Source organism: Macaca nemestrina, chromosome 11 (genome assembly GCF_043159975.1).
Source record: "Macaca nemestrina isolate mMacNem1 chromosome 11, mMacNem.hap1, whole genome shotgun sequence".
NCBI lineage: Eukaryota > Metazoa > Chordata > Mammalia > Primates > Cercopithecidae > Macaca > Macaca nemestrina.
Window position 1 is genome coordinate 2,704,809 of NC_092135.1, and position 12,393 is coordinate 2,717,201.

General features: G+C 41.8%; 1 protein-coding gene across 3 annotated transcripts in view; it reads right to left on the bottom strand.

The window, feature by feature from the left end:
* LOC105492633 (UDP-glucose glycoprotein glucosyltransferase 1) overlaps nt 1-12,393 on the bottom strand; it is a 108,507-nt gene that overhangs the window by 16,183 nt on the left and 79,931 nt on the right. For all 3 annotated transcript variants that reach the window (XM_071072508.1, XM_071072507.1, XM_071072506.1), the window contains 9 exons: nt 10,302-10,404; nt 9,404-9,483; nt 7,734-7,923; nt 6,563-6,721; nt 5,647-5,732; nt 3,628-3,712; nt 2,610-2,698; nt 1,950-2,054; nt 638-722 (listed from right to left, as the gene is read on the bottom strand). In XM_071072508.1, the coding sequence (XP_070928609.1) occupies nt 638-722; nt 1,950-2,054; nt 2,610-2,698; nt 3,628-3,712; nt 5,647-5,732; nt 6,563-6,721; nt 7,734-7,923; nt 9,404-9,483; nt 10,302-10,404 (982 nt within the window). The remainder of the gene's footprint in view (nt 1-637; nt 723-1,949; nt 2,055-2,609; nt 2,699-3,627; nt 3,713-5,646; nt 5,733-6,562; nt 6,722-7,733; nt 7,924-9,403; nt 9,484-10,301; nt 10,405-12,393) is intronic.

A 12,393-nucleotide genomic window follows, 5' to 3' on the forward strand; every position in this document is an offset into this window, starting at 1 on the left:
TGAATGTAAACCATTGCTGTGCTTTCTAACTGAAAGCAAGCACGCAGGCTTCCGAGGAAGGAAACGTTATCTCCTAAGACACCGCTCCTAATAACAACAACAACACGCTCTCCTACTATATTATCCAAGTTTTTAAACACAATTTTTTTTTTTTTTTTTGAGACGGAGTCTCGCTCTGTCACCCAGGCTGGAGTGCAGTGGCCGGATCTCAGCTCACTGCAAGCTCCGCCTCCCAGGTTCCCGCCATTCTCCTGCCTCAGCCTCCCGAGTAGCCGGGACTACAGGCGCCCGTCACCTCACCCGGCTAGTTTTTTTTTGTATTTTTTAGTAGAGACGGGGTTTCACCGTGTTAGCCAGGATGGTCTCGATCTCCTGACCTCGTGATCCGCCCGTCTCGGCCTCCCAAAGTGCTGGGATTACAGGCTTGAGCCACCGCGCCCGGCTTTAAACACAATTTAACTGTTTCCCTCAAACAGACCAATCTGGAAGAATAACCAAAATAGAAATATGCAACCAAATTAGGGTATCTTAGTAAATGGAAAATTTGCTAAAGTATACAGATAAAACAAAAGTCATGAAACATATACAGTAAATATCTCCTTAATAAGAATGTTTTCCCTTCCTCTGCGAAACAAACCTTAAATGTGGGGGACAAGTAATTCTTCAAGAACCAGAATTTCACAGGAGTCTTGGTATTCTTCAGCACGGATAGCATCATTATGCTGCCAAACAAAAGCAGAAAATTAATAATAGTTTTCCAATGGGATTTAACCTCCACATGATGTAGAGTCAATCACGAGACACCTAAATGCTCTTTACGGCAGAGCTAACTAATGGCTCAATTAGGCAGAGGGAGATGCTCAGTCATGGAAAATGAAAAATTGTACTTACTCCAGCTTATTAAGTTATCACTGAAAAGAAGGGGCATTCCTCACCTACAAAACTACACTTAACTGACAGAGGCAAATGTTTTAATTCTGTTACACCTCTAAATAAACTGCTTCATGAACTGGTAAGTTGGTTATGGTCCAGATGAACACTGGAGATGGGGGTAACTGACATCACTCTCCAAAACCCCTGTCACACACAGCAGCATCTGGTGCTGAGGGAAGAATGTGTAACCACAGCGCCTCCTGCAGCCTACACAGAGGTCCTGCTTCAGAGAGGAAGGCTACCAGCTCCCGCCTCCTTACTCAGAAAACAAAACCACATTTATGAACCGAGGAATTTAATCAAATTCAGTTGTTATTAGTGTCACTATTTTAGGTAGGCTATTATTTCTTGGAAATAAGAGGGCTAAAAATATGAAAAATGACATTTTGATTTTCTATACTAGATCTGTAGTGAAAAATTAAGAGTGAACAGAGCCCTGGCAATGAGAAAAGTGACTCTCAGGCCTTCCTGACACTGTAACAAGGCACTCCCGAGTGCCTCTGGTCACCACTACATCAGTCAGCCCTGGCCTGTGGCCTCTTCTGCCTCTAGCTGTGTGACCTTAGACAAGTCCCTTCACACTTGAGGCCTCAACCTGTTTATAAAATAGAAGTGTTCGTATGTAAGAACTAAGGTCTCTCCTGGCTCTAAAATCCTGTGAATCTTTAGAAGGCAGCGAAGTACCATGGTTCTGTTCTCATTCTATTCTCTATGTCAACCTCCTAATCTCCGGGTTAAGCTATGCTTGGCAGGCAGTAAACATTAGCACAGTCTATGAAGGTGTACAGTGATGTTAAAAGGCTACAGCCTTGTAATATCCAGAGGCACTCACTACATAGCTCAACTTCACAGAGATGACGGGATCAAAACAAATCCAATTATAAATGGCAAGCCAGTCACAATGCTCAGAGTGCTTCAAACACACAGAAGTATGAGCAGAATCCCATAAAACCTTTCCTCTCTAAATAAGAACACTGACAAATTCATTCATACATAATGAAATCATCAAGACTGACCGAAGAAATCTTTCGTAGAGATGACCAGATGCAACGGAGAAAATATTAATTATGTCATCTTTATCTTGCTTCATTTCCTCAGTCTTCTGTCCTCCTGTAAAGCCCCTATAACAATAAGAGTAAAAACAAGACCACTTGAAACACTGGTACAGACACACAGCCTTTTAAAGTAAGAGGAAAGAGATGGCGCTTCCCATCCTTCCCTAGCAGGTGAGCTGCAGCAGGAGCAGTTATGAAGCTTCCCTCACATCCTGGAGAGAGCACGAGACCGACAAAACCAACCTATGGGAAAACAAAAAGAATGCTCACTCCCTGACAGTGGTGCTTTAGGAAGAGACTGAACACAGGCTGCACCAGAATACAGCTTACACAACGGGAAGTCAACTGAGCAGGGAGCAGTCAAATTTCCAAAGAGCAGGAACAGGTAATGAGAGTCACAAAGTATGGAGCAGAAGTAACTTCCCCATTAGGAGACACGAACCTCTTTTGGATTAATCAAGTGAAAATATTCATCTATGCCAAATATAAGTGTGAGATGTAGCTGCACGAAGGAGAATGTGAAAGGCCCAGATGGGATCCCAAGATGCAAAAAGAAGGGATGGACGGTGCTAATATCTCAGTTTTTCCTTAAAAACATAACTCTTTATAATGTCAATTTACCATTTGAAGGAATCCCAAAATCCAGATTCATTCTCACTCGTTCCATCACTCAGCAAGTCTTCGTTCACCATGTCTGCCTTCTTCTGAACCTGCAATCAAACGTGGTAAACCTTACTCCCAGTGTGTCTCACAGGCATAAAACTGCCTCTCACTGGGTGTACGCTGTGAGCCTGTCAGCAACAGGGAATTATCAACCAATTCTCTCACAAATAGGCACGACCCCACCCAGAGTCTAGAAGGATTCAACAGAAGTATCTCCACCAGGACATTCACATCATAACCTTATGTGAGGAGACAGCAACCACTTTTAATTAGATGAACCCCATTTTCAGCTTGCAACATAGGCAGAGAGCCGCAAACTCAACTGTGCAGTGAAATGAGAAGCACGATTCAATGAGCCAACAGCTAGTTCCAGGGAAGAGTGTGGTGCTGGGGCGCTAGCTGTTGGGAGGGAGGTATTTCATGCTACGACCAGTTTTCAGATTCACTGGCACAAACAGGGGTTTCTTCTTGGCAGCACAGTGACCATTTTTCTGCTCGACTATGCATAGCCTATTTTAGGTTTCACTGTGTGTAATGATCATTTATTCCAGAATACACTGTACTTGAATTTAAGGTACTAAACGCGTCAACATTCAGAGAACGGAAAGTAGAAGTCAAAAGAAATTAAATAGGACTATCATTTTATTATTGAAAATTTTCATGGCCATTTCTCCCAATATTCTGAGAAGAGAATCATCAACAATACTATGAATTGTGGCTATATAAACAACATAGCATCTGTGAGAATATTTTATAGAAAATGGGACATGTTCTGCACACTGAGATTACCCAAAAGGTACAATCTTCCAGTTGAGGAAAGCCACAAACTCACACTTACCAAGACATTTTGCCTTAAAGCAGTATCCCTGTAATTGCCACAGCAAATTCCAAAGACACTCTTGGGCTGGTTCCAAGATACATATTTTTACATGACAGCTGTCCAATAACAGAATGCCACTACTTTTACCAAACTCACCTTCACTTTAATAATTTTGCTTTTGAAGTTGTTGAGGACGATAACCACATCATCAGCATCAGGGGGAGAATCGGTGCCATCATGGCTTTGCGAGAAAAGAAAGGTCAATATTTACAAGGTACAATTCTCAAAAGGCAGCAAATGCTCTCAGAGCATCTGAGTCCATCATCCTTCTCATAAAGGAGTTTTCCAGATCCAACTATCTTCTTGCTCCTTAAGCTCCTTCAAGCTGCACAGAAGCACGTGTTGAAATCTCTCTTTATATAAGGTGCATGCCCAAACCTCCTTCGTGAGTCCTCTTTCAAATTACCCATCACGCAGTGAGAGGAGCCGATGTGTGGTAACCACATGGTGAGTACTAAACAAACGCCTGTGTTCAGAAGCTCTGAGCCAAGCAGTGTCTTTGGTAAAGGAGTGCAGGGGGAACAGGACCCCTGAACCATTACTGGAACCACACTGCTTCCGTTTTTTTGTTTGTTTGTTTGTTTTTTGAGACAGAGTCTTGCTCTGTCACCCTGGAGTGCAAGTGGAGCAACCTCAGCTCAATGCAACCTCCACCTCCCAGGTTCAAGTGATTCTCCTGCTTCAGCCTTTAGGTAGCTGAGTTTACAGGCGCCCACCACCACATCTGGCTACTTTCTGTATTCTAGTAGAGACAGGGTTTCACCATATTGGCTAGGCTGGTCTCAAACTCCTGGCCTCAAGTGATCCACCCTCCTCGGCCTCCCAAAGTGTTGGGATTACAGGCATGAGCGATCACGCCCGGCCACTACTCTTTAACTGGAACAGTGTTGTAAAGAAAATCTGCTTGCTATTTCTGCCTGGAGGCAACAATCAGTCAACAACAGGCCCTGTACTCAACTCAGTGTCTATACGCTATGAGAAGAACTACAACAAACTCTATTTGCAGGGAGACAGGAGCAGAGGAAGAAAAATTAAATTTATGTTTCCCTATTAATCAACAGCAATGCCTAAAATTTCCAGTCACCAAATTTCAAGGTGCGGAAAGTGATAATTACAACATGAACTCACTGCATTTGCTGTCAGCTAGCAGAGAGTGGCGTTCTCAGACAAAGGAAGATTCTGTGGGGGGGAGCCCTGAACAGCTAGGAAGAGGGGGCACCACGCTCCTGGGAAGGGGAGGGCTGGCAAGGGCCACGGCATCCAAAAGGGAAGGAGTTTGGAAGTGCATCCAAAATTTTGTAAAACCTTATCTGAAGAAAATGTTATTTGGAAAAAAAACCTTCTACTGTTTACAATGGTGTTATTATAACACAGAATGCTTCTCTTTCCTAGGTAAGAACCAGGCACTAATCCACTGTTTCATGTGTGTCACTACGGAGCTAATTAAAGCAAGGATATACTATAGGGTGCTTCCAATGTGCCCTAATGGAAATCATCACCTAAACAAACCGGCAGGAGGTCTTTTCACACAGCTTAAAACTAATTTAAATTGTGTTAAGCAGAATTTATATCAAACTCTTTTAAAGGCAACATAATTATTTTTAAACTAATAAATATGTGCAGTACAGCTTAAGGTAAAAGCTGGCCACAGAGGGAATGTTCTTACTATACCACCACAGACCAAGGAAGACCACACGAACAGCACGAAGTTTCCATGTATGGTGCATTTGCACATCACTCAGGGTCAACACACACACTCCCTGGGCAGAAACGTTTGGCTGTTCTTTCTTTCTTTTCTCCTTTCTTCAAGTTTCTCATCTGCCTGTCTATGAGCTGCATCACAGTGATAGAATGATTAGATTCTGGGATATTGTTAGCACAAAGGAATAATTAAAGAATAAAGCCTGACTATACTCATTAGCATCTATACCTCTTATTATCTAATTCTACTCTAACAATTCTTCTCTATTTAATTTCCTGGGAAAACCACGGTTTCATCACACATACAACTGCAAATTAAATTCAGGTTGCCTGACTGCCAGGGTAGAATTCAATTAGAGCTACTGCTCATTTCTAAATGTTCTGGGAAAATGTACCTGCATCACTTACTCCTACCTGTAAATTCTATAAATATCTTCAGAGCGTCCCTTCCTAAGTCTGAGGATCCAAGCTCCTGGGTTGGCTTTCAGCTGAAAGTAGCCCTAGGACAAGAAGAAAAGTCCAATGTTAGCTCTCTTCAAAACACCAAAATGCTATTTCTGAGGAACAGTTACTTCTATCTCTGAAATATCAATCAACTATAATGTGAATAACACAGTAAACAAATCAATGTAACTCTTAAAAAACCAAAACTACACATTAAAACCTCTAGCACAGGCCAGGCGCGGTGGCTCACGCCTGTAATCCCAGCACTTCGGGAGGCCACGGCAGGTGGACCACTTGAGGTCAGCAGTTCGAGACCAGCCTGGCTAACATGGTAAAACCCTATCTCTACTAAAAAAGTACAAAAATTAGCTGGGCGTGGTGGTGGGTGCCTATAATCCCAGCTACTCAGGAGGCTGGGGCAGAAGAATCGCTTGAACCTGGGAGGTGGGGGTTGCAGTGAGCCGAGATCACACCACGGAACTCCAGCCTGGGCAGGAGTCTCAAAAACAACAACAAAAATCTGGTACAATAAAGGCCAGTCGCACCAAGAAATCGTCTGCTCTTTAGCTGTGCTTCAGGGAAGAATCAACGTGTGATGCATGAATTTAAGTGTCGCACTTCCAAAGAAAAGAAAAAGGCTGTCAGCTCGTGAGCAATCTATTTTCAGGAGCCAATTCAGTTACAGTATTCCAGCATGTTTTTTCTTTTGACATGTAATTCCAACCTACAAATTTAGCTGAACTAACGATTTCTATATTGACCAAATTCACCCCATAATGAATTTTAATCTCACTCTGTGGTTAAGAACGCTAACTGCTCCATCGTAAATTACAGGGCCCAAATTAACGTAACTACAATATCGCTATCTGATGAATAGATTATTTACCAGATTGGCCATAACAATGGTGTCCACGATGACCGGGTTGGCTGAAGTTCCTAAGGTAAACTGCAGTCCCCGTGGAGGCTGGCCTGTGGTGATGTCGTAGCAATGACCTTCCAGTAACAGGTACTCCAGCTCATACTCAGCAGCCACTATACTGTCCACCTGCAAGCCAAAATCCAATCACCTGAAGGCACTCAGAGACAACATGAATAAATCTGAAATGCATTATGCAACGTAAAGGAAGCAGACAAAAATGACTTACATAATATATGATCATATTTTAAGAAATTCAAGAAAAGACAAAACTATAATGACAGAAAGCAGATCAGTTGCTGCCTGAAACCAGGCGAGAGGAGGCTAATGTCTGCAAAGGGGTATAAAATAACTTTTGGGGTAATGGAAATGTTCTGCATCTTGGCTATGGTGGTAGTTAATGACTGCATACAATTATAAAAACTGGGTTGGAAAGAGAAAGGAGGAAAAAAAATAACGAAGTTACTCTAAAAATACGAATGAGGATAAGACACTAAACGTTGAAAAAAATTAAAGACCTATATGCAAAGACATCCTGTAGTCACATATCAGTAGAAAAACTTGCACACAACCTTCATAGCAGCATTATTTACAACAGCCAAAAAGTAAAAACAACCCAAATGTCCATTTGTGAAAGGATAAATGTGATATGTCCATAAATGAAATATTATCTAGCAAGTTAAAAAGAATGAAGCATCGATATATACTACAACATGGATGAATCTTGAAAACAATCTGTTACGTGAGAGCAGCCAGCTACAGAAGACCACATTTGATTCTGTTCAGACAAAATGTCAGAAGAGGCAAATCCACAGAGATAGAAAGTAGACTAGCAGTTGCCAGGGGCTGGGGAAATGGAGAGTGACTGCTAATGAGTATGGGGCCTTTGCTGGGGATGCTGAAAACATTTTAAAATTACATAGTGGTGATGGCTGCACAACTCTGTGAGGACACTAACACCTCTCAACTGTACACGTTAATGAGGAAAATTTGATGGTACATGAGTTCCATGTGAACAAAGCTGTTGTTTTAAAAAATATCTTCCCTGAACACTGATGTCTCAGAGGCCCCCTAGACTGGGATTCAATCTGCTCTATTACACATGATTAGGTATTTGGAAGCAATGATATGATAGTCTTACCTCTTCTAAATAAATATTATCAAGATCATATGGTGTTCTGACAGATTCTACCATCCAGCTTTCAGGTGTGTTCAAATTCAGAGTGAACAATGGAGACTGAGGCATATCCAAAAATTTTGCTATTGGACCCTTAGCAAAACTATTGTCTGAAGTGAAAGAAATCTCTGGTTCTAAGACATAACGGTAAAAGCTGAAATTGAAAAGGAAAGTGTTAGATATTTTTCTATGTGACAACAGTACTTGAGTGTACAAGCCCTTACACAGGTAAACAACTGGTTAAAACAAATTAGATTTGGAGGAGTACCCTTCCAGATTGGGAAACGTGTTTCCAGAACCATCTTTGACCTAATGATGCCTCCTGTGGTTGCTACAGATGTAAGAAAAGGCAAACAAGGACAGCACTGAGGAGGAGGCCACTCTTTCACATGGATGGCCGTCAGGGTCACAATTAGGTCCTGGGCATTTTCCTCCCTTCAGGGAGGATTCATTTTTCTCTTTAAAACCAATTCCTAAAAGCTGATTGGACTCCCAGGCTAGTCCTGAAAACACTAATAATTTAAACGTTTCCCCTGTACAAGAATAATGGTGGAAGCTGGGAACCCTTTGGTTACTTGCAAATGCTGTTTCAATCCACCTAGAAGCTAATCTATAAAACACAGCACACTGGCAAGTTAGAAATTTCCCACAGCCACAACATTAACTGCTTTTTGTATCACTTTTTTCATAAATAACCATTCCTAAACTCATGACAATATACAGCTAAGCAAGCCTCCTCTAACATGTATATTCCAACTTGAAATGAATATTCTTCTTCTTTTTTTTTTTTTGAGACAGAGTCTTGCTCAGTCGCCCAGGCTGGAGTGCGGTGGCGCAATCTCGGCTCACTGCAAGCTCCGCCTCTTGGGTTCACGCCGTTCTCCTGCCTCAGCCTCCTGAGTAGCTGGGACTACAGGCGCCCGCCACCTCGCCCGGCTAGTTTTTTTTTGTACTTTTAGTAGAGACGGGGTTTCACCGTGTTAGCCAGGATGGTCTCGATCTCCTGACCTCGTGATCTGCCCGTCTCGGCCTCCCAAAGTGCTGGGATTACAGGCGTGAGCCACCGCGCTTGGCCAATATTCTTCTTTTAAGATGAAAAGCACAAATGGGGCCAGGTGTGGTGGCTCATACCTGTAAACCCAGCACTTTGGGAAGTGAGGCAGATGGATCACCTGAGGTCAAGAGTTCGAGACCAGCCTGGTCAACATGGTGAAACCCCGTCTCTACTAACAATACAAAAACTAGCTGGGCGTTATAGTGTGCACCTGTAATCCCAGCTAGTAAGGAGGCTGAAGCAGGAGAATCGCTTGAACCTGGGAGGCAGAGGCTGCAGTGAGCCAAGATCATGCCACTGCACTCCAGTCTGGGTGACAGAGCAAGACTCCATCTCGGGGGAAAAAAAAAAAAAAAGAAAAGGCACAAATGCAAGCAGCCTGGATTAATGCCACCTAAATGCTACAAACACACTATGTTCCTAGAACTTCTGAAAATGAATCTGGCAAAACTGAACATTTAGTAAATGACCATTTCAAACATGATGTCCACCTATAAATCCATCTGATCCTCCGACATGCAATATCAGACCTTGGATTCAGTACTATTCTTCAACTGTTTTCTTACATAGCATGTTTTACCTTTTTAAAGGCATGTCGGAAAGTTTGGATTGGCAGTTCATAAATACTCTCAGATTCATGTTTATCAGCTGAGCCAAAACCTAGAAGGAAAACCAGATGACAAAATACTTAGGATTTGTTTCTTCAGAAATTTATTATTTGACACTGAGATATTAATATCTCAAGAAAAGATATAAAGATAACAGCCATAGAGTCTGCACTGGAGAAACTTCTGGAAAACACAACTCTACTGCACAATCTACATCACACATACATAGGACGTAGCCAAAAATAATGGGAAGTAGGCTGCTGCAGCTCACTGCTCCTCACACAAAGGCAGTTCCTGTGGGGAAGCAGCAGGCAGATCGTGGAAAAACTACAGGCCTCAGAGTCACCACTGACATGCCAAACGATGAAAAAACAGAGATACCAACACTCACAAAAAAGGTTAGGGATTTATTTGGCAATGAATGTTGGACTGACTGTCTTTGTCAAAGCTCTTTTAAATGTCCTAAAATTGTAACACACTATACATGTCTAAAACACATGCCAAAACAAATAATCCATGGCAGTTATAAAAAAGGAAAAATGAAAAAGCATATTTATTTTACCTCTTTGCCATTATAAATTAAAATACAGCACAACTTAATTCCAGGATGTTTTACTGTAAATGAGGATGTTAATCACTTTTTTAAATTACATGAGGCAGCCACCCACATTTGCACCAACGTTCCAGGGCTGTGAAGCTATTTCAGAGCCACTGTCAATCTTTGTGAAGACTGCTCTGCCCTAGAACCCCATATAGCATTGTCCAGTGCCTGCTGAAGGTAACTCAAGGAAAATGAAGCTCTCAGTGAATCTCAGAGCATGTGACAACTTCAAACAAAGGTGATGTGCACTGCCTGCACAGCGTTCCTACCAAGAGCAAGGGAGCAAGTCTCTGTGCTTCTCTGGTGACAGGGTCAACGACAGCCACGACATCAAAGTACGTCTCCCCTTCCTTCGGCCTCAGTTTAATTGCACTGAAAGATCAAAAGGATAAAACATTAACCTGGAGGACACAGGAAACAAAAGCTTTTTTTGTACAATATAACCTTCAACCTTCTTAGCATTTCAAAGAACTTTAGATCTAGAAAGACTAGACCTTGATAATGGCCAACTATATGATTCTGTCTATCCCAAAGATTGCAAAACCTTAATAATGGATCTGAAATGGATTGAAAGGTCCATGGGAAGAAAGGAAGAACAGCTTGAAATTTTATTTAACCAAAAACTGAGAAAAGCTACTGAAGTTAGCTTGTGATAGTCATTAAACATTATGCCAATTTTTACTTCTTGGCAAGAAGAGTACGAAGAGAAAAGGAATAAATCAATTTTTAAAAAATAATAAAAGAGCATTCCAGAAAACCTGCAAAGCAAAGAAAAAGGAAAAATATCACAAAATATTCACTATCTCAGCCCACTTAGCTGCATCTCTATGTAATCCTTTCTAGATCCCTGTATAAACATTAGTTGTAGATACAGATTAGCAATTTCAAAACAGTTTCCTTCCATCTCCCACTACTGTAGCATAAAGATTTCCACATGCTGTTACACAACAAGCACCCTGAGTAAGAAATAATACGCTATTTACCAAATGAAGCTGTCAGAGTTTACTCCAGCTTTTCTTTACTGCTGGACATACAGATGGCTTCCAACCTGTAAACAATTTGTACGACCAACTTTCTCCACATTTGGAAATTTCTTTAGAGTCAAGGAAGTGCTAGACATGAGATGACAGAGTCAAAGAATACAAATACTTTTGTGGCTAATAAGTATTGTCAAGCACATTTCCTGAAGAACTAAACAAATTTACAAGGCCAAAAAATAAATTGCACCATATCCTTTGTCAGCATTAAGTTATAGGTATTTTGCCTGTTCTTTTCCTTATTTACTTTTTTAGAGACAAGGCCTCACTCTGTGGCCCAGGCTGGAGTGCAGTGGTGTGATCGTGGTTCACTGAAGCCTCTAACGTCTGGGTTCAAATGATCCTCTCAACTTAGCCTCCTAAGTAGCTAGGACTACAGGCACATGCCACCATGCCGGGCTAATTCATATTTTTTTGTAGAGATGGGAGTCTCACTATATTGACCAGACTAGTCTCAAACTCCTGGCCTCAAGTGATCCTCCTGCCTTGGCTTCTCAAAGCGCTGGCATAAGCCACCACACCTGGTCCTCGTCTTTGTTTTGTTTTGTTTTTAAAGACAGAGTCTCGCTCATTCACCCAGCTGGGAGTACAGTGGCATGACCTCAGTTCACTGCAACCTCCACCTCCCAGGCTCAAGCAATCCTCGTGCCCCAGCACCAAAGTAGCTGGGATTACAGGCACATGGCACCATGCCCAGCTAATCTGCGTATTGTTAGTAGAGACGGTGTTTTGCCATGTTTGCCAGGCTGGTCTTGAACTCCTGGCCTCAAGTGATCTGCCTGCCTTGGCCTCCCAAAGCACTGGGATTATGGGCGTGAGTCATCATGCCCAGCCCCCTTGTCTGTTCTTAACTGAACGGTAACTTCCTGTTGCATGGACTCCCTGTGAAGTCACACTGACTTTGGTGACTTAAAAGGAGCAGGGACCTCTAATGAATGTTTAAAAGGACTCGACTTGAAAGGATTTAAAATTATACTCAATTTTTGAAAACCGTTAACTGTTTAAACCATTTTAGTTTGTTTGCTCTGAACAATACTATAATGTGGTTACGATACTAACCACTACTTTTATTTTTTTACCAAACAACATTTACCTAAGTGGAATGAATACAAAAGAATACTACAAAACAGCATAACCAAGAAAACTGGAAACAATTTACATGCTCATGAAGGTTATTTCACATCTTAACTGCTTTGGAAATAACCATCAGAATAGCTTTGGGACCGTGTTGAGGTAGGTGCTTTCAATCTCTGGTATTATTAACAATTTCAGATTAAATCCACTGCCGGTGATTATTTTCCCAATACAACAAAACTTCTGTTAC